The 22,586-nt window shown below is 47.5% G+C and overlaps 1 protein-coding gene across 9 annotated transcripts in view; it reads right to left on the minus strand.

The window, feature by feature from the left end:
- LOC140428486 (receptor-type tyrosine-protein phosphatase T-like) overlaps positions 1 to 22,586 on the minus strand; it is a 1,877,905-nt gene that overhangs the window by 181,160 nt on the left and 1,674,159 nt on the right. For all 9 annotated transcript variants that reach the window (XM_072515007.1, XM_072515008.1, XM_072515005.1 and 6 more), the window contains one exon: positions 19,379 to 19,566. In XM_072515007.1, coding sequence (XP_072371108.1) covers positions 19,379 to 19,566 — 188 coding nt within the window. The remainder of the gene's footprint in view (positions 1 to 19,378; positions 19,567 to 22,586) is intronic.

Genomic DNA, 22,586 nt, shown 5'->3' on the forward strand with positions numbered 1-22,586 from the left:
ATATCATAGAATTTACAGTGCAGAATGAGGCCATTCGGCCCATCGAGTCTGCACCGGCTCTTGGAAAGAGCACCCTACCCAAGGTCCACACCTCCACCCTATCCCCATAACCCAGTAACCCCACCCAACACTAAGGGCAATTTTGGACACTATGGGCAATTTAGCATGGCCAATCCACCTAACCCGCACATCTTTGGACTGTGGGAGGAAACCGGAGCACCCGGAGGAAACCCACGCACACACGGGGAGGATGTGCAGACTCTGCACAGACAGTGACCCAAGCCGGAATCGAACCTGGGACCCTGGAGCTGTGAAGCATTTGTGCTATCCACAATGCTACCGTGCTGCCCCGTGCTGCATCTGTCCCTTCTGGCTCCCCTGTCCTACTTGCCTTGTGTTTTGTTGATGTCCTCCCCCCCTCTCCCCTTTCTGCATCCCCCTTCCTTTTCTTATTCCATTGTCTGTTTCGGTCCACCCTCCCCTTCTTGCCTCCCCCTCCCCCTCCTATTGGTTGCCAAACTGGCTTTGAACAGGCTGGTGAATAGCTTCCACAAACTGTGGAAGCCTTCCTCTGATCCCCAAATGGAGAATTTTATTTTTTCTAATTTGAGGAATTCTGCCAAGTCGGGCAGCCAGTCTGCCGCCTTGGATGGCGCTGCTGACCTCCAGCCGAGCAAGAGTCTCCGGCGGGTGATCAGGGAGGCAAAGGCTAGGGCATCTGCCCCTCTCCCCGTAAAGAGCTCTTGCTGCTCCGACACCCCGGAGACCTCCACTTGTGGGCATGGCTCCACCCTCACTCCCACCACCTTGGCAAGGCCTCGAAAAAGGCAGCTCAGTACCCGACAAATCTGGGGCAAGACCAGGATATGTGGGTATGGTTGGCCGGTCCTCCCTGGCATTGTTTACATTTGTCTTCCACCTCTGGGAAGAACCCACTCATACGTGTTCTGATCCAGTGCGCCCTGTGCATCACCTTTAGCTGCGTTAGGCTCAGCCCTGCGCATGAGGAGGTGGAGTTCACCCTATGCAGTGCTTCAATCCAGAGTCCTCCCCCTATCTCTATGCCTCGCTCTTCCTACCACTTCTCCCATGTCTCGTCCAGCGGTGACCGTACTTCCTCCAGTAGTCGTTCGTACATGTCCGTGCAATTGCCGTCCCCTAATTCGCTCACTGTCACAAATCTGTCCAGTAGGGAATGTCCTCATAGCTGGGGGAACGTTGCTGTCTCCTTGCGGAGGAAGTTCCTTGTCTGTATGTACCGGAGTTCGTTCCCTTTTGGGAGCTGTAGCTTGTCCGTCAGTTCCCCCAGGGTTTCCACTCTGCCATCTCCATATAGGTTCCCTACCATCAGTACCCCTTCGTCCTGTCTTCATCTTTTAAAGTGGTGTCCATTGTCATGGGCGTGAATTTATGGTTCTTGCAGATGGGAGCCATGGTGGACATTGCGATCAGACCAAAGTGGTATCTAGGTTGGTTCCATGTTCTCAGTGTGGCCACTACCACTGGGCTTCTTGAGTACCCGGCTTGTGAAATGGGAGTGGGGCCATGGCCAATGCTCGAGAGGGAAGTCCCCATTCAGGAGCTCTCTTCCATTTTTACCCACTCCGCCCCTGGCTCGGTTTCAAAGAGTTGCTGGAAACTCTGTCCTCCCATCAGTGCCACTGGGAGTGGTGGCCACTGATGGGATAACATGCAGTCCCATTAGTCTAAGCGACCACATGACCGGCTAAGTCTGGCATCTTGCAGCGGGGATGGGAGGGGAGGTCCATGGTGAGAGTTGTGATGAGAAGGTCAGGTGGGATGGAATATCTGGAAATGGTGGGGTGGGGGGAACACCTTGCAAGAGCAGGGGGGTTGGGGGCTGCATGTTCAGGAAAGGAGGCCAGTGATGGAAGCACACCCATCCCATCCCCTACACTTAAGCTTGAGCACCTAGGCCCGAGCAGGACTACCTGCCACGCTTCTCCCCCAATCCTCCTCTCGAGCCCTGAGCCCATCTTGCTGGCCTCAAAATTGAGGTTGGCCGGGAATTGGCCTTTACCTCAATTGGTGCGAGGGCGGGTGGGCCAACATAGACCTCACCTGACACCTGTAAAATTGCGGACAGGGCGGGAGCAGACGGGTAGGCAGTGACACATAAAAGTTTGTTGTGAGGTTGTGAATTGCTTGGTGCAGTCTCAGACGATTGCCAGGGAAACAGATTGAGCTGGTGTCTAGGTAGTAGGATTTTTAGTAGGGGTGAAAACAATGACACTGTCTTCCCAACATGCAGCGATTGGAGAAAATGTCTGTTCGTCTGGTACTGGATACCAGACAAGTAGTTGAAAAAGTTGTTAATGAGCTGGGTGTTGCAGCATGCATGTGAAAATTTATTTTGCATTTTCGAATAATGTCATCAATGATCAGCACGCAGATGAGAAATAGGAAGGGTCGGTGGGTAGATTTTTGCAGAACACCAGAGGTAAAATTGCAGGAAAGGGAAGAGAAACCTTTGAAGGTGATTTTTGGTTATGAATATATGATCTATATAAACAGGTGGAAGCTGTCAGACCCAGCTGGACAAAATCTTTTGTTAGTGGCACGCAGTTAACCAAACTCAAAATTAGAAAATATCATTCCCCTTCACTTAATTAATTCCCCTCCTTTGCTAAAATTGCAATTCTACATACGCTTAATGTGGAAACTGTTCAGCGGTTTTGGAACTGCAAATTGGCTTCTACATTCCTTCCCTGCCTTGCAAATTTATAGACTACCCTCATGTAAGGAATGAAGAGCTTGAATATTTTGAGGGTGGGTAGTCACAAGAATTGACAATTATAAAGTCATTGGGAAAAGAAAATCACGTGCTTTGTAAAAGGGCTGCCAGTGTGTTGTCATTCATTTTCCCAAAGATGAATTTCATCTCTTTTATTTCGACTGGTTAAATATATGTGGTAGTGAGCATATATTAAGAAATGGGCTGGGGCGGCACGGTGGCGCAGTGGTTAGCATTGCTGGCTCACGGCGCCGAGGACCCGGTTTCGATCCTGGCCCCAGGTCACTGTCCGTGTGGAGTTTGCACATTCTCCCCTTGTCTGCGTGGGTCTCACCCCCACAAACCAAAGATGTGCAGGGTAGGTGGATTGACCACACTAAATTGTTCCTTAATTGGAAAAAAAATGAATTGGGTACTTCAAATTGTATTAAAAAAAAAGAAATGGGCTGACGCAGATAAATCAAATGGACAATTAGGGATGGGCAATATATGCTGGCCTTGCATGTGACACACATCCCAAGAACATTAAAGTTCCTGATTTTAATTGCAAGTATGAGTTCCAGAGTTGACCAATTTAAGTTTGTTTTCATTTATTTTATGAACACAATAATAAGGGATTCCTCAAGTTCATTGTCACAAACAAAACATTTCAATAGAAGTAGATCTTTCAAATAAAATCCAAATGATAGTGTTGGGGATTTGTCCTCTTCCATTTTGAAGGGAATGGGTATTAAAGGATGAATTCACTAATCCTGCTCTTTAAGCAGGGAGTGGAGCTCAAAGGGAAAATGAGTTAAAGAATCAGTGTTGCAACACTGTAGCCCAATTGCTGACCTGACTCCGGAGCCGAGGAAGACTGGAATGGGGAATTTATGCTCATGTTTAGTGCATATAAATCAGACAATGTGGATTTGAGTGATATCATGAATATTTTAGTCAGCTGCCTGGAAACTTTAAGACAAATCCGACTGGAAAAGGAAAGATAAGAAAGCTGGTACTTCATGTCACTGCTGAATGATTGACCTCTTTCAAAGAGACTGAAGTTATTTGTTTTGGTATTGGATGAGATGTATGAGATCAAATGTGATGAAAAGACATACTTCCATCTTTTAAAGGGAACGTCTGGTGTATCCGTCATTTTCTATTTCTGTCTTTCTCTGGATTTTTAAAGGAAAAAGTACAAAGGTTTTCATACATTTGTAAATTTTCTTCGCATGATTTGCAGGAGGATTTTTTGACAGAATGAATCCGCTGTCACAAATCTGCATCGGGGTAAAGGAGTTTAACTTGCTTCATGATCAGACTGGTTCCGGCAGGAGGATGAAAAGGGTGGAGTGGTTGAGCACATACGTACACAAGCTATCCTTCCTTCTCCGGGGTATGTATTTGTCAGACCAGCACGGTACTGGAGCGGTCAACGCCGCTCCAGCTGCTGATCTCGGTGTCAACTGGGCGCCGCGGGATCCGTGCGTGCGCAGTGGCACCGGTGCCAACGCGCGCATGCGCAGTGGTTTCCTTCTCCGCGCCGGCCCCGACGCAACATGGCATAGGGCTAAAGGGGGTGGCGCGGAAGAAAGGAGGCCCCCAGCCCGAGCGGCCGGCCCGCCGATTGGTGGGCCCCGATCGTGGGTCAGGCCACAATGGAGGCCCCTTCCCCCCGGGGTCAATCTCCCCTCCTCCACCCCCCCCCCACAGGCCGCCCCCGGACCTTTCCATGGCGAGGTCCAGCCGGCTGAGAGCAGATTAGAACGGCGTCGGTGGGATTCAGGTGTTTTGATAAGGCCGCTCGGCCCATCTCGGGCCGAGAATCGCCGGGGGGGCCGCGTAGAGCGGCCCCCGACCGGCGCCGCGCTGACCACGCCGGCGCCAATGGTGCCAATTTTCCGCACAGCGGAGAATCGTGTCCCAGCATCGGGACGGCGTGGCGCGATTCGCGCCGGTCGGGGTGATTCTCCGGCCCAGCCGGGAGCTGAGAGAATCCCGTCCTTTGTCTGGCCCAGCACTCCTTTGTTATGTGATCTTTCTTGCCACAATTACAACATTTCTTTTCTCAACACCAACATTACCGTGGATAATGCCCCACCTCTGCACACTGATGGTGAAGGTTTTCTGTCCTATTACACTCACGGGGCGGCACAGTGGTTAGCACTGCTGCCTCACAGCACCAGGGACCTGGCTTCAATTTCAGCCTTGGATGACTGTCTGTGTGCACGTTCTCCCCGTGTCTATGTGAGTTTCTGGTGCTCCGGTTTCCTTCCACCATCCAAAGATGTGCAGGTTAGGTGGATTGACCATACTAAACTGTCCCTTAGTGTGTCCGAAGATTTGTAGGTTAGGTGGGGTTATGGGGTTACTAGGATAGAGCGGGGGAGTGGGCCAAGTTCGGGTGCTCTTTAAGAGGGTTAGTGCAGACTCGATGGGCTAAATGGCCTCCTTCTGAACTGTCGGAATTCTATGAAGAAAGTTACTACTTTAATTTAATTGGCTATCCTCAATGTAATATTGGAACCTTTCTTCATTGGACTCCATTATTCTGCATTTTCATTGAATATTTCTGTAGCGCCACCTTTTCCCACCATCACAGTTACCAGTTCTTAAGTTGTTGTACTTTCCTTAACTTTTCCTCCCCTCTAATTTCCTCCTTTTCCCAATGTATGTTGTATTATTTATTTTGTGTTCTGCAAAATAAAATTATTTTCTTGGTTAGACTGTGACTTTAAGAAAAAATGTATTTTCCCTTTTGTGAATACCAAGCTGTTTTAAAATGCAAATTTCACCTTTAATCCAGTTTAATGTTGGTTACTATGGCTGTATTTTTCCTCTTTTCGGTAGTTACTTCGCAAAAGCAGGCCTTTCTCTCTCTCCCAGAGTTTGAGGATCCAATGCTGAAGCCCGCCACGTGGGAAGGCGCGCAGCTGAAAAAACTATCCAGCTCGAGAAGTAACTCATCTTTTTACAGCCTATCCCCTTATTTCCTGGCATTCCCTTTTCTAGGAAGCTTTTTTTCTTTGCCCACTGATTGTGCAAATTGACCGGCACAACAGCCACATCTCTGGCTGAAAAATTATCTTTTCCAATCTCTGACTCTCTGAGCGCTCCCGAGTCGTAGCCGCGAAGAAAAAACTTCAGGAACGATCCTGAGTGCTTTCTATCACTTCTAAACTTAAATGTACTTTTAGCAATGCTCAAAACCCTGTTCCCGATGACCATTTTGCCACACAGTGTACAGTGTTGACTGGGCTGGGTGTCTCTTTGTCACTTCAAGTTCCAAGGTCAATACCAGTGGTCCAGATTTATTCTCATTCAACTTTTCTGTCACATTTGGCTGGGCGACAGGATGGAACAGTGATTAGCACTGCTTGCTCAGAGCACCAGGGACCCAGGTTCAATTCCGGCCTTGGGTGACTGTGTATCGTTTACGCATTCTCCCCATGTCTGCGTGGGTTTCCTCCGGGTGCTCCGGTTTCCTCCCAGAGTCAAAAGATGTGCAGGTTAGGTGAATTGGCCATGCTAAAATTACCCGTTAGTACCCAAAGATATGCAGATTAAGTGGGATTGCAGGGATGGGGCGGGGGAGTGGGCCTAGGTGGTGTTCTCTTTCAGAGGTCAGTGCAAACCCGGTGGGTCGAACGGCCACCTTCTGCACTGTAGGGATTCTAAATGGGCAAACCAAGTGGCTTGCTGGATCATTACAAAGGACAATTAAGAGTCAACCACATGCTGTAGACAGGGTCAGGTCAACAGATTACTGAAGTGAACCAGATGTTTTTTTTACAACAATCCAATGGGTTCAGGCATGATGACCAGCTCGTTAATTTCAGTTATTTAATTAGTCAAAATTAGATTCCACCAGCCGTCATGGGGGGATTTGAACTCATATGTCTCGAGCATTGGCCACTTTAACACTATGTTACTGTTCACTCTACTGCTGGCAGTGGTACAATTAGTTAAGGAGCTCATGATTAGAATCAAATGGAATATAGAATAGAATATAATAGAGTAGAACCTTATTGTCTGTGCAAGTGCAAATTCGTCTTTGGGTTAACCTCCAATATAATATATAATCATCCAGTCATTAGTTAAAAACAGGAGATATTTACCCATCTACATTCGTACATCTGTGTATACAAAAAAACAGAGAACAAAGAAATGTACAACACTGGAACAGGCCCTTCGGCCCTCCAAGCCTGTGCTGATCATGATTCCCTAACTAAAACAATACCTTCTGCCCTTAACCGTATCACTCTATTTCCTCCCTGTTGATGTATGCATCCAGATGCCTCTTAAATGTTGTCAATGTGCCTGCTCCCACCACATCTTCTGGCAGCGTGTTCCAGGCACCCACCATTCTCGGCATGAAAAACTTTCCCCCTCTCACCTTGAAGCTGTTCCGTCTTGTTATTAACACTTCCACCCTTGTAAAAAGCCTCTGACTATCCATCCTGTCTATGCCTCTCAGAATTTTGTAGATCTTATCAGGTCTCCCCTCAGCCTCCATCTTTCCAGTGAAAACAATCCTAGTTTATTGAACCACTCCTCATAGCCAACACCCTTGAGACCAAGCATTATCCTGGTGAACCTTCTTTACACTCTCTCCAAAGCTTCCACGTCCTTCTGATAATGTGGTGACCAGAACTGCACACCAGAACTCCAAATACGGCCTAAACAAGGTTTTATACAGCTGCAACATGATTTCCAAACTCCTGTACTCAGTGTTTTGGCTGATGAAGGCAAGCATGCCGTCTGCCTTCTTAATCTCCTTGGCCACCTGTGATGCCACTTTTAGGGAACTGTGGACCTGCACGCTCAGATCCCTCTGTATGTTAATGTTCCTAAGTGCTCTACCATTTACAGTATAATTCATACCTAGATTTGATCCTCCAAAATGCACCACCTCACATTTGGCTGAATTAAACTATCTGCCATTTCCTTGCCTAAGTTTCCAATCTGTCTATATCCCGTTTTATCCTCTGACAATCCTCAGCACGATCAAATACTCCGCCAATCTTTGCGTCATCCGCAAACTTACAAATTGGACCGCCCATCTTTTCCTCCAGATCATATATTTAATTATTATTTTAAAAATAAATTTAGAGTACCCAATTCATTTTTCCAATTAAGGGGCAATTTAGCATGGGCAATCCACCTACCCTGTACTTCTTTTGGATTGTGGGGGTGAAACCCACGCAAACACGGGGAGAATGTGCAACCTCCACACGGACAGTGACCCGGAGCCGGGATCGAACCTGGGACCCTGACGCCGTGAGGCTGCAGTGCTAACCACTGCGCCACCGTGCTGCCCTCTCCAAATCATTTATATATACTACAAGCAACAGATGTCCTTGCAGAACACCACTAGCTATAGAACTCCACTCTGAAACTGTGTCCATCTAGCTAGTCCACCCCAAATCTCCAGCCTTTAATTTGCTGAATTATCCCTGCTTCCTTTCTTAAACAAGGGAGAAACATTGACTATTTTCCAGTCGTCTGGAACATTGGGCGAAATTCTCTCCCAATGGCGCGATGTCCGCCGACTGGCGCCAATCAGACGGGCATCGCGCGGCCCAAAAGTGCGGAATGCTCCGCATCTTTGGGGGCCGAGCCCCAACATTGAGGGGCTAGGCCGGCGCCGGAGGGATTTCCGCCCCGCCAGCTGGCGGAAATGGTGTTTGGTGCCCCGCCAGCTGGAGCGGAAATGCGGTGCATGCGCGGGAGCGTCAGCGGCCTCCGACAGTTTCCCGCGCATGCGCTGTGGGGAGAGTCTCTTCCGCCTCCGCCATGGTGGAGGCCGTGGCGGAGGCGGAAGGGAAAGAGTGCCCCCACGGCACAGGCCCGCCCACGGATCAGTGGGCCCCGATCGCGGGCCAGGCCACCGTGGGGGCACCCCCCGGGGTCAGATCGCCCCGCGCCCCTCCCAGGAACCCGGAGCCCGCCCACGCCGCCTGGTCCCGCCGGTAAATACCAGCTTTGATTTACGCCGGCGGGACAGGCAATTTCTGGGCGGGACTTCGGCCCATCCGGGCCGGAGAATTGAGCGGGGGGTCCCGCCAACCGGCGCGGCCCGATTCCCGCCCCCGCCCAATCTCCGGGAGCGGAGACTTCGGCGGGGGCGGGGGCGGGATTCACGGCAGCCAACGGCCATTCTCCGACCCGGCGGGGGGTCGGAGAATGACGCCCATTGCTTCTGGTCAAAGAGGTTATGAAGATATCTGTTAAGGCCCCAGCTATTTCTCCCCTTGCCTCCCACAGTACCTTGTGCACAGATCCCATCCAGCCCCGGGGACTTGTCAACCTCAATGCAAATTAACATACTCAACACTTCTCTTTTGATATATTGACATTCTCAAGAGTGTTCACACACCTATTCCTGACCTCAACATCCGTCATGTCCTTCTCCCTGGTGAATGCCTATACAAAGTACTCATTAAGGATTTCACCCACTTCCTGTGGTTCCACGCATAACTTCCCTTCATTGTCCTTGAGTGGGCCTTCTCTTTCTCTTGCCACCCTCTTGCTTCTAATATATGCATAAAAAGCATTGGGATTCTCCTTGACCATGTTTGTGAAAGACATTTCATGGCCCCTTTTAGCCCTCCTCATGCCACGTTTAAGTTCCTTAAATATATGTAAGGATATAATAATAATCTTTATTATTGTCACAAGTAGGCTTACATTAATACTGCAATGAAGTTACTGTGAAAAGCCCCTAGTTGCCACTCTGGCGCCTGTTCGGGTACACTGAGGGAGAATTCAGAATGTCCAATTCACCAAGCAGCGCATCTTTCGGGACTTGTGGGAGGAAACCGGAGCACCCGGAGGAAACCCACGCAGACACGGGGAGAACGTGCAGACTGCGCACAGGCAGTGACCCAAGCCGGGAATCGAACCTGGGACCCTGGAGCTGTGAAGCAACAGTGCTAACCACTGTGCTACCGTGCCGCCCCTTGACATACATACCATACAAATATTGCGTCCTCAATATGCATCTTGAGTACAATGAATGTTCAGAGGATTTTTTTGTCCCAAAGGAGTCATTAGAAATGAGAATGATAGATACGTTTTGGTACTTTCATCAATTGTAACCTAAGACAGAGAGCTACCTTACAATGACAAGCCTATCATGCAAATGCAGAATACAATCACAATAATTTAGAATCACTTTTGGATTGTGTGAAGTGTACATATAAAGTCATTATCTATGTCACCCTGCTTTATTTTCAAGAGATAATATTGAAGAGAATATCACTGTGACTGAGCCGAATCTAAGTTGCTGCGTAGCAACAGTTTCTGTTGCTATGCAGGGTCATGCATCGGAACCAATACTCAAAATGTTTGACTGCGTTTTCTCTGGTGTGCAATTTTAGTTTGAAGCCACAGAGGAAAGTTGCTCACAGCTATCAGACAATACTGATTCTAAAACAGGAGACGTTATTCAGTTAGGTAAAGGAAAATGCAGGGTATGGCTGTTGTTTCATTAAAATCTTGTGGGTGGGATATTTTGTATTGTTCTTAAAGTGAAATTAATTCCTCATTGTCAAAGATTGGGACTTATAATATTTAAACAGAGTGAAAAGATAGACTCATTCAACAACAAATTGAACCGCCTAGCCAAAAATTGAGAGCGTGGAACACTAAAAGACAATCTGATCAGACGTAGAACTGTTATCGGTGTTTTAGAGGAGAATCTCTTTGACTTCTTTCAATCTCGGGAACAATAAACAAAGAACAAAGAAATGTACAGCACAGGAACAGGCCCTTTGGCCCTCCAAGCCCGTGCCGACCATGCTGCCCGACTAAACTACAATCTTCTACACTTCCTGGGTCCGTATCCTTCTATTCCCATCCTATTCATGTATTTGTCAAGATGCCCCTTAAATGTCACTATCGTCCCTGCTTCCACCACCTCCTCCGGTAGCGTGTTCCGGGCACCCACTATCCTCTGCGTAAAAAACTTGCCTCGTACATCTACTCTAAACCTTGCCCCTCTCACCTTACACCTATGCCCCCTAGTAATTGACCCCTCTACCCCGGGGAAAAGCCTCTGCCTATCCAATCTGTCTATGCCCCTCATAATTTTGTAGACCTCTATCAGGTCGCCCCTCAACCTCCTTCGTTCCAGTGAGAACAAACCGAGTTTGGGAAGATTTAAATTTAAACAAGGTTGTACAACTAGCCAGAGTGGACGAAGACTGGAGGCAAGACAAGGCTTTTGCCAGAGATGCGAGGGGAATTTCCCAAGAATAGCCTGGTGAAGTTGTTCAATTTGTGGATTGTAATACTTCAACTATAGCAAGGCAGCTACCAGGGAAATTCCTGAAAAGGCCCCACCCAAATTGCACGGTCCCACGAGTATGGCACGTTAAGCCATTTAATGTGGTCTGCCATTCCAGGAAAGCTGTATTTACAGGACATAAGGAGACATTTGTTAGCGGAACCTCCATCCAAGAAATTCAAGACCTCAACAGCAATGAAAGCACCATCCAAGGAGAAATAAAGGAAAGTAAAAATCAGTATTGGAATACCGTCAATGATGTAAACTCCACATGGACAGTGACCCGGGGCCGGGATTTGAACCTGGGAACTTGATGGGGGTTCATCTTCAGTCCTTGGGAATCTCATTACATGGTATGTGGATTATCCTGGTCGGATTGGAGAGATGGGGCCGGACAGAATGTGTTTGTGCACCTGGTCAACTGGGAGGAGCAGGGGAATGAATTCTCGGCTGAATTTAAGTATTGGCTGCCATGCTTTCGCGATCTTGATTTGAAAGCTGGGCATTGTATCCGGTTTCCGGGGTCTGGCATCAGTCGGAAATCCCAGCCACTGGTCTTACGTTGTCTTGTCCTCGATGATCGTTGCGAGAGGTTGGAAGCGGCTGGGCATGTCGGGTCGCCGCCTCCCACGGGGACCGCGGTTTCCTGTTGCCTGGGCTTCGGGACCGAGGTGTGCAGATGTGCAGGCACTTGGTTGGAACTCTGGAAGGATACTGAATGTTGCTCAATGATCCTGTCATGGCTTTGGCCTTTCCAACTCCATGGACGATGATATTATCCTGCAGTTCATCAACAATCCTGATATTTATCCCCTTCTGACTTTGCCATTGATTTTATGTCTTTTTTCCTGACAAGGGTGCACGATACATGAGTACAGAAGCGGCTATCACGTGTTATCCTACTGTGGCGAAAATCATTGAATTGGAAGTGTGACATGAGGTTTGTGCAGTATCTACTCAATTTTGCCTTTTGTTATGGGCTGTAATGGTTGCATTTACAAACAGGGAGATATTCCTCACCTCATTTATAGAGAAGATGAGTAGTGCCAATGCGGGATGGGGTGTATGGCCGTCTAAGTCCTCACTGTGAGTTAGGAAAGTCCCAGTTAGAACTATCAGTGTCACGTTTTTCTTTTTCGTTTTGTTATTTTGAGATTATGTAATCCGTGCTTATCTCCTATGAAGTTGCGGACAGATCATGTATCCTAGAGAGGACTGGGTTCCTTATGATTCTCCTTTGTGGTTGGCGTCTCTGGAGCTGTTGGAGCAGTGGGAAATATTTAATGGTGTATGTCTGGGTGTGGTCGGTTGGTTGTTGTTTGACTTCTGGGGCGTCATTCTCCGACCCCCCAGCGGGTCGGAGAATGGCCGTTGGCCGCCGTGAAACCCGCCCCCGCCGGTTGCCGAAAACTCTGGTACCGGATATTCGGCGGGGGCGGGAATCGGGCTGCGCCGGTTGGCGGGCCCCCCCGCTGGATTCTCCGGCCCGGATGGGCCGAAGTCCTACCGATAAATTGCCTGTCCCGCCGGCGTAAATTAGAGTACCTATTTACCGGCGGGACAAGGCGGCGTGGGCGGGCTCCGGGGTCCTGGGGCGGGGCGATCTGACCCCGGGGGTGCCCCCACGGTGGCCTGGCCCGCGATCGGGGCCCACCGATCCGCGGGCAGGCCTGTGCCGTGGGGGCACTCTTTCCCTTCCGCCTCCGCCACGGTCTTCACCATGGCGGAGGCGGAAGAGACTCTCCCCACTGCGCATGCGCGGGAAACTGTCAGCGGCCGCTGACATGTCATTTCCGCGCCAGCTGGCGGGGCAACAAAGGCCGTTTCCGCCAGCTGGCGGGGCGGAAATCCCTCCGGCGCCGGCCTAGCCCCTCAATGTTGGGCTCGGCCCCCAAAGATGCGGAACATTCCGCACCTTTGGGGCGGCGCGATGCCCGTCTGATTGGCGCCGTTTTGGGCGCCAGTCGGCGGACATCGCGCCGTTTGGGGAGAATTTCGCCCCTGTTCTTCAATATTCTCATGCTTGCGTGATAGTGGCAGTGGTCACTCGATCGGGGAGGTTAGGGCAGGAGTAACTGTGTTTACCTGGGTTGGGTGGAGGGTCTGTTAGGTGGTGGAGTAGATTACCCTTCCCTGAGATGTTCCCTTCTGGGGCTCCTTGCCTGCTCTGCCTCTCGAGACAGGGTTCCACTCAGAGGTCGGTAGCCCGTGGGCAGCAGGGTTTGAGTGAGAGTCTGAGTGTGGTGGATCGGCACTGTTGGAGTCCTTCCTCGGTTTGAGGGGAGGAGATAGGCACCGTCCTCCAAGTGGTCTTATATAGAGACTTCCAGATTGTCCCCCTTTTGAAGCCTGGGCTCCCCTGTGGAGGCAGTGTTCGGTCTCTGTAAGGGCTACGCTGTTCTGCTCCTGGTCCTTTTTGGGATGTTGTGCGATGCTGGACCTTGTCTGGCGTTCCTTGGCTAATCCTGGTGTTCCTCCTTTCCTTACTTTGGTAGATAGTATGCCTGAATTTGCATACTGTGTCTCAGAGGATTTTGCTTACTGTGTCGAGGTGCGGGGGGGGGGGGGGGGGGGGGGGGGAGCGGTGGGGGTGGGGGAGGAGGATCTCCCTCCCGTGGCACCCCTCCCGTGACACCCAGTTGGTGGGTGTCTTGACGCTTCTTCTTCCTCTTGTTGGTGGGGTCTCCTTGGTGGAGGATATAGGGAATCCTCCAGTGTCGACAGGCCGATGCTCTGGTGTTAGAGATGTGTGAGGTCGGTTGTCATAGATTATCATAGAATTTTCAGTGCAGAAGGAGACCATTCGGCCCATCGAGTCTGCACCGGCTCTTGGAAAGAGCACCCTACCCAAGGTCAACACCTCCACCCTATCCCCATAACCCAGTAACCCCATCCAACACTAAGGGCAATTTTGAACACTAAGGGCAATTTATCATGGCCAATCCACCTAACCTGCACATCTTTGGACTGTGGGAGGAAACCGGAGGACCCGGAGGAAACCCACGCACACACGGGGAGGATGTGCAGATTCCGCACAGACAGTGACCCAAGCCGGAATCGAACCTGGGACCCTGGAGCTGTGAAGCAATTGTGCTATCCACAATGCTACCGTGCTGTGTAGTGAGTCTTGGCATGGTGTGGGTATCTTTGGTTTACTGACTCCTGCATACGAGAGTGTACAATGTGTCATGTGAGAGTACCATTAAGACATGGATGTTTAAGCATTGTACCTTTAAGAAAACAGTGATGTCGGAGAGTGGGTGGAGCTGAGGTCAGGTCAGCCATTTTGCAGTTTAGTTTTGCAGGTTTTGAGGAAAAGAGCTTGGTATGTGTCTGTGTTTTGCAGTGAGCTGGATCTCTGCCATAAAAGACCATCTCTGGATCATTTGGGTGATTTAAACTTATAACAGGGAAGCCTTTAACCTGATGTGATTTTGTTTAAAGGTGTTAAGTCTCTTGGAAGTTTGAAGGAACATTTTAAGGAATTATTTACGGTTGCAATATTTTCTGAGTTATCTTTGAAGTAAGGGATGTTAAGAGATCCAATGTTCATTTAAGATGTTAAGTTGAGTTCATGGAATAAACAGTGTTTTGTGTTTAAAAACCCACGTGTCCATAATTGTAATCCCACACCTAGGGAAAAAGCAGTGTGCTAGGAAAAGCAACAAATCCATTAAAGGGAGAGGTTGGTTGAACTCCATGATACATTTTGGGGTTCTGAAAACGGCTCGCCCATAACAAATGCCAAACCATGTCTTGTATTTGAATCATAGAATCTCTATAGTGCAGAAGGAGGCCATTCGGGCAATTGAGTCTGAACCAACACTTTGAACGAGCACTCTACCCATGTCCAGTCCCTCATCCACCCTGCTCTATCCATGTAACCCCATAACCTTACCTGCACATCTCTGTATACTAATGGGGTACTTTCCATGGCCAATCCACCTAATCTGCACATCTTTGGACTGTGGGAAGCAACCTGAGCACCCGGAGGAAACCCAGACAGACACAGGGAGAACGTACAAACTCCACACAGACAGTGACCCAAGGCCGGAATTGAACCCGGGTCCCTGGTACTGTGAGGCAGCAGTGTTGTTATATTGAGGGTGGTACCCTGTTGCTCCCCTTTGTTTGGGATGTTTTGGGAGACTTAGTGAGGTTTTGTGTGAGCAGCTTTCCCGTTTTTTATCTTATGGTAGGGAGCATGTATCATATCGCCATGTGCTCATGGCTATATCGTGATATCCTGAGATCCTTTGCTCTTGGTAGTATTTCTTTATCCTCACATTGTCAGTGTGTTGGGGGATGCTGATGCCATATATTACAAACTGAGACAACTGTATGAATATTTCCTGGTCTTCTCCGTATAAATGTGTGGAGTGATTATCGCTCTGTATTGTGCCGGAGTTTGGGGATTTGTTGCATTTGGTTATTGTATGTCATATATCCTCTTAGAATTGGTGTCCTCATGAATTTTACCATAGTTTTTGTCTTTATTATTTTGGGGTTAAGGATCACTGACTGGTTCCTGCAAAGTTCCAAACAAGCCTTTTTTATGAGAAAAGAATGACATAATGTGGCATTGATGCCTTTGGTATGACTCGAGCTGGGGAAATGTGTTCTGGTGCACGATCGAACATGGCACAAAGATTTTATCCTAGATTCTCGTGGGTGGTGCGAGCATTCACTACGTGGGAAGGTTTGTGCCATTTTCCCATGTTTTCATGGCCTTACCCTCCTCTCCCTCATTTTCTATTGTATCCGTTGGTACATGGAGAGGCATCAATTTTCATGATTAAGCGAAACCAATTGTGCTGCTCTTCTCTGTCTTTTTCTGTATTCATGTATACCTATGCTGTGCTGTACCAATCCTGAGGTTTTATTGCGTTATTTGTTCAAATGCAAAAATGACAATAAAAATATACTTTAAAAAAGTCTGATTTCAATTTCAGTCTCATACTTGATCTTGAAATGAGATTCTGACCACACATTCATGCCATCATCAAGACCACCTATTTCTACCCTGTTACATCACCCACCTTTGCTCCTGTCTCAGCTGTTCTGCTACCAAAACCCTCTTTAATTATTTTATTACCACTAGACTTGACTCTCCCACCGCACTCCTGGCTGGTCTCACCCATTTTAACTCCCATAAACTTGAGGTCATTCAAAACACTGCTGCCCATGTCCTAACTTGCACCAAATTCCTTTTGCCTATCACTGCGTGAGCTCACTGACCTACATCAGCTCCCAATCAAGAAAAATCTTGATTTTAAAATGTTAATCTTTGAATTCAAATTTCTCCATGGCCTCACCCCTCCCTATTTCTGTAATCTCCTCCCGACTTGCAACCCTCTGAAGTTCTGCACTCCATTAGGTTTGGCTTCCTGAGCATCTCCAACTTTAATTGTTCCCTCACTGGTGGTCACACCTTCAGATGTCAAGGCCCCAAGCCCTGGAGTTAGCTTCCTATTCTCTGCCTGTTCACCTCAGTTACCTTGTTAAAACCTACCTCTTTGATTAAGCTTTTGTTCATCTGATGTAGCATCTTGTTCTGTGGCTCGGAGACATATTTTGTCTCACAATGCTCCTGTGAAGCCCCTTGGGATATTTTATTACAGTAAAGGTGCTATATTAATATAAGCGTTGTTGTTGACTATGATCTTTCATTGCTGCTAACAGAACTGCAGTCATTATTTACAGCTCAAATAAGGATTTTTTTTAAATACCTATACTTCACTCACAAAGAGTCTTTTCTAGATATTAATGGACAGCCTTATAGTTCCATAGTGCAGGCAGGGAGCCTTGTTTTGCAGAATCACATTTCATAAATCTAGCTGCATGATTGGAACAAAATTTGCAGTGTGTTACAAACTTTGCAGTATTTGCTCCTTGCAGGCGAGGTTCCTCACCAGCAGAGTGAAGTTAGGAAATCTCTCCATAAATTTCTGCTTCTAAAAGTATTCAGGCTGTGTTGGCAATCATTAATGCGCCAACCTGCTGATTCCAAATCTTGGTTGTGTTCTGTTTACCTTTCGAATATTCAGGATATGCAGCAATCATTTAAAAGGAAACGCCAGTGTAATTATTGTGTAAATTGATTTGTTCTATGCTTCCATCAGGGAACTTGTGTTTGAAGGGAGTGTGAATTGAAGGCAGGGATGCAACGCTGTGGTGCCAATTCTCACGATCCCCACAAACAGAATTTCCTGTTGGGAGCATGGTGCAAGTCAATTTATCCTGCTATGACAGGTAGCTTCGGAGTGTGTTTGCATTTTTCCACATTCATTTATAAATTATGAATGTATGTTGAGTCATTTGTGATTTTGACAGGTTCTTCATTTGAAATGCATGGGCCTGAATTTTCCGCCCGTTGGATGCATGCACTCAATGAGCACAGAAACGGGCGTGGAACGCACTTCTGGCCGCGATATGCCCCGGAACGCAATTTCACGCTGGCTGGCCAATTAATGGGCAGCAAGTGTGAAAAGCATACTGGGAAAGGCTCAGTGCTACTGGGGAGGGTGGGTATGGAGGAATGGGAGGGCATAGGTTGGCGCTTCTCATAGGCTCCCTCAGGGGTCAGACAATGTGGAGCTGTCTCAGGCAGCTACAGATTTGTAAAAAAATAAATTTGCAATGAAGAAATGCTGCAAAGAATGTCTAGGCAGCACAACCAAATGCAAACCTCAGTCCCCGGACAACATTTAAAGTTTTAGTTCAGCCCTGACATTTCATCCCACCCTAGATTAAAGTTGAAGCTCATAAAGGCTGTCTTGCCTATTGGCCCTCCCGTCAACTGTAAGAGTAGAGGGGCCATGTAAAATTGCGTTCAATTGGCCCCTTAATGGGCTAAATTGCCTGCTTGATTGCCAGCAGGTGCGTTTCCGACTCAGGGCCAGGGACGCCGACCAAAATGTTGCAAAAGTGCGCGATCATATTGGGATGCACACCCGACATCTTCTTGTATGATTTCACACGCTTCTGGGTTAGGCGCCTGCCTGCCCATGCAGTGTAAAGTTCTGGTCCAGGAATATATTTTGCTACCGATAAAATACAATGACTTTTTGAAAGTATATAAAAAGAAAGTGTCATGATATTCAAACACACACATCATGATAGACACACCAACAGACAAATCAGAACACACAACACCACAACCAATCACAGACAAGGACAGGGACAGTATAAAAGGACAAACATGACACCTGGTGGTCAGTAGAGCTGGAGACCAGGACAAAGACAGGACCTGTTACACTACACACTCAGTGAAACACCACGTGCAGAGTATCCAGACCAAATTGTATAAAGCAGTTGAAATAAAATAGAGTTGTACCAAATACAACTGTGTTGGCTCATCTGTACATCAGAGCACCCAACACCACAGAAAGGCTCCACTCTTTATATACCATTGATCTCAGATAATGCACATTATTGATTTGGTATCATCACCTAGTTAACAATCTGGTAGAAAAGCTTGCTTTTCAGTTAATTACAGTGCTACTGTACAATATATTGTGGTCATGCACAGACTCAAAATTCTTGCACTGTTAGTTTTGATTATAATATTGAACTCAACAGTAGTATCTGGAACCCAAAAATTCAGCATGTCCAATTCAGAATGTCCAATTCACCTAACACAATGTCTTTAGGGACTTGTGGAAGTAAACCGGAGCATCCAGTGGAAACCCACGCAGACACGGGGAGAACGTTCAGGCTCCGCACAGACAGTGACCCAAGCCGGGAATCGAACACGGGCACGTGGCACTGTGCAGCAACATTGCTAACCATTGTGCTACCGTGCCGCCCAATAGCTGCTGATGACATGTCTCTTTCAAACAATGTCACACAAACATGTCTGGTAATGGCGGCAACAATAATTGTTCGGGTCCTGTCTGTTTGTAGTTAATGAAATTCAAGGCAGTTAATCTGACTGTGGATCAACAACAGAATTCTAAAACTGAACTGACACAAATTGAACCAACCATTGAGAAGTTCTCGTCTTTGTTTTCCAGCTGTGTAGTGTGATTTCATGCATGTCTTGACACAATCCCAACACTGCAAAGCCAATTTTGAGCATCAACACAGAGTGCCACTGTGACAAAAATGGGACAAAAGCTCTATTTACTCTGGTTAGCTCATTTTATCTTCATTACCATAATTTTCCCTGCAAGCAAAATGGAATCAACACCCTTTCATGTGTTCACCTTAAATTGATCTTTCTCCTCTCTTGGAGGCAAAGCTCGAGTACGCTCTGTCATTTTAGGACCTTTTATTGTAAAGGAGAATCCTGCATTCCAAACAGAATACGAAAAGTATATTTCGAGAATACAACTTTGGAGTTAAGTTACCTCATACTCTTCTTTAAAGCCATAGCCCTTGCCACATTTCATCTGTGTGATGTGCTGCAGTAAATCTGCTACTCTTATAGCAGGCTGAAGGTGTCCAGTTTGATATGACATCTCAACAGGTTCACAGTTTCTGTAGGAATGTGTCTGAACGACTCTAGTTGGCTGACTGATGTCCTCATGGTTGCTGTCTGTATTGAGAAAACATAAGGTAATGAGAAACCAGTGACCTTTTCACAATCTTGAATCTGGCACAGGCCTGCCGAAAGTGGTAATACAAGCACCCACTTACCTGTTGCAAAAAAAGGATAAGTCTGGATCTCCGTAAATGGAATGTTTTTTGTGCTGCCCTTTATAAACATTTTCTGGCAAAACATCAGGAGTGTAAATTATGAGGGGAGATAAAAATGGGGGATAAAAATTATGGAGACAGGAATTAGATAAACTATGATGCCAGAAAAAGAGGTGATGATATTGAGAAGCTATTTTTCAATCAGTTTTCAATTGTTAAAAGGGTGCTCGCCCGCAAGATTGTAAAAGAAAAGTCCAGAATTCGCCGTAAACAAACAAGATGCTGGAAATGCACAGTAAATCAGATGATGGTAAATCTGATGCTGACCTCCTCTATAGTTCAAAAACATCTTGCATTTATATGGCATCTTTTAGGCAGCAAAACATTCCAAGGCCCTTCGCATGTGCATTATCAAACAGAATTTGACATTGAGCTGCATAAGGAGCTATTGCTGCATGTCAACGGGATACATTTTGTGTGACATCATAAAGGAAGAGAGAGGTAGAGACGAGTGAGGAGAAATTACTTCACTCAAAGGGTTGTGAATCTTTGTAATTCTCCACCCCAGAAGGGTGTGGGTGCTCCATCAGTGAATATATTTAAGGCTGGGATAGACAGATTTCTCAGGGAATTAAGGGATTTCAGTAAAACGTTTGATAAGGTTTCCCACAGTAGGCTATTGCAGAAAATACGGAGGCATGGGATTCAGGGTGATTTAGCAGTTTGGATCAGAAATTGGCTAGCTGGAAGAAGACAAAGGGTGGTGGTTATTGGTAAATGTTCAGACTGGAGTCCAGTTACTAGTGGTGTACCACAAGGATCTGTTTTGGGGCCACTGCTGTTTGTCATTTTTATAAATGACCTGGACGAGGGCGTAGAAGGATGGCTGAGTAAATTTGCAGATGACACTAAAGTCGGTGAAGTTGTGGACAGTGCGGAAGGATGTTACAAGTTACAGAGGGACATAGATAAGCTGCAGCGCTGGGCTGAGAGGTGGCAAATGGAGTTTAATGCAGAAAAGTGTGAGGTGATTCATTTTGGAAGGAATAACAGGAAGACAGAGTACTGGGCTAATGGTAAGATTCTTGGTAGTGTGGATGAGCAGAGAGATCTCGGTGTCCATGTACATAGATCCCTGAAAGTTGCCACCTAGGTTGAGAGGGTTGTTAAGAAGGCGTACGGTGTGTTAGCTTTTATTGTGTAGCCACCTAAAATGGCTGATTCCCTATTAATTTGGCCAAAACCCGATTTAAAATGGCTAACCGAAAAGGCTGATGGGAAAAGCAGCCAACAGGACACAAACGGACAGCTGCAGACAGAATAGCGTATTCGGCTCTGGGGAAGTCGGCCCAGATCGATACTCAAGACTATTAGCAGCACATCAACCCAGACATCTGCAGTTTAATCGGCTATCCCCGGGAACAATTGCAACATATTAGCAATTGAATGCCGGGCCAGACCTGTCGGCGCCTGCAGTGGCCGAAACAAAGACAGGTGAACGACCACCCCCCGATCTAGGAATCGCCCCATTATTGGAGCATATCGAACCCAGTGATTGGGAACAAGTCCAATCACTTGGGACTCAGGGTCAAGGGCCGCCCCAAGAGGCGGGAAGCCCCTGGGCCCTATAAAGTGAGGGGCCAAGTTCAGATCTCTCTCTCTCTCCCTTCTTCACCTGCTCGCAACCTTCGCAAGAACATCGACCAGAAACAGTGGGCGAAATTCTCCTACACGCACCGCCACATTTCTGCCCTGACCGGCCGGTGGGATTCTCCGTAACACCGGCCGGTCAATGGGGTTTCCCATTGTGGGGCAGCCCCACGCCGTCGGGAAACCCCCGGGCGCCGGCAAAACGGAGACTCCCGCCGGCGGAGAATGACGCCCAGTAAGTCTGACTCCAGCGATCGCTACCCGATAGAGATTCCTAGCCATCGACCCACATCAGCCTTTTGAATCCCGCAGGCCAGATCCAATTCGATAAACCATTCGTTTCCCTGACCTGGTGGGCCATCTCCAAAAGTTAAGTATTGGCCAGTAGTGGTAGGTTTTGATATAGATAGTAGGGTTATTGTGTAAGTATTGATTGCTGTACATAATAAATGACCGTTGATTTCAATCTTACTAAGCGGTGTGCTGGCTTATTAATCATAACTCGAGCTTGAACCACGTGGTGGTATCAGAAAGATACCTGGCGACTCGTGAGCAAAGGTGACATAATCAGAGCTAATAAACTAAGGCTAAAAAGAGCAACAATTGGTAGAGGGATTGAATTTCGGAGCCATGAGGTCATGTTGCAGCTGTACAAAACTCTGGTGCGGCCCCATTTGGAGTATTGCGTGCAATTCTGGTCGCCGCATAATAGGAAGGATGTGGAAGCATTGGAAAGGGTGCAGAGGAGATTTACCGGAGTGTTGCCTGGTACGGAGGGTAGGTCTTATGAGGGAAGGCTGAGGGACTTGAGGCTGTTTCGTTAGAGAGAAGAAGGTTAAGAGGTGACTTAATTGAGGCATACAAGATGATCAGAGGATTAGATAGGGTGGACAGTGAGAGCCTTTTTCCTCGGATGGTGACGTCTAGCACGAGGGGGCATAGCTTTAAATTGAGGGGAGATAGATATAGGACAGATGTCAGAGGTAGGTTCTTTACTCAGAGAGTAGTAAGGGCGTGGAATGCCCTGCCTGCAACAGTAGTGGACTCGCCAACACTAAGGGCATTCAAATGGTCATTGGATAGACATATGGACGATAAAGGAAATAGTGTAGATGGGCTTTAGAGTGGTTTCACAGGTCAGCGCAACATCGCGGGCCGAAGGGCCTGTACTGCGCTGTAATGTTTTATATGGGGACTGGGGGGAAAATAGAGTTGAAGTCCAAGGTCAGCCATGATCATATTGAATGGCAGAGCAAGCTCATTCCTGCT

This window comes from Scyliorhinus torazame, chromosome 8 (genome assembly GCF_047496885.1).
Source record: "Scyliorhinus torazame isolate Kashiwa2021f chromosome 8, sScyTor2.1, whole genome shotgun sequence".
Lineage (NCBI taxonomy): Eukaryota > Metazoa > Chordata > Chondrichthyes > Carcharhiniformes > Scyliorhinidae > Scyliorhinus > Scyliorhinus torazame.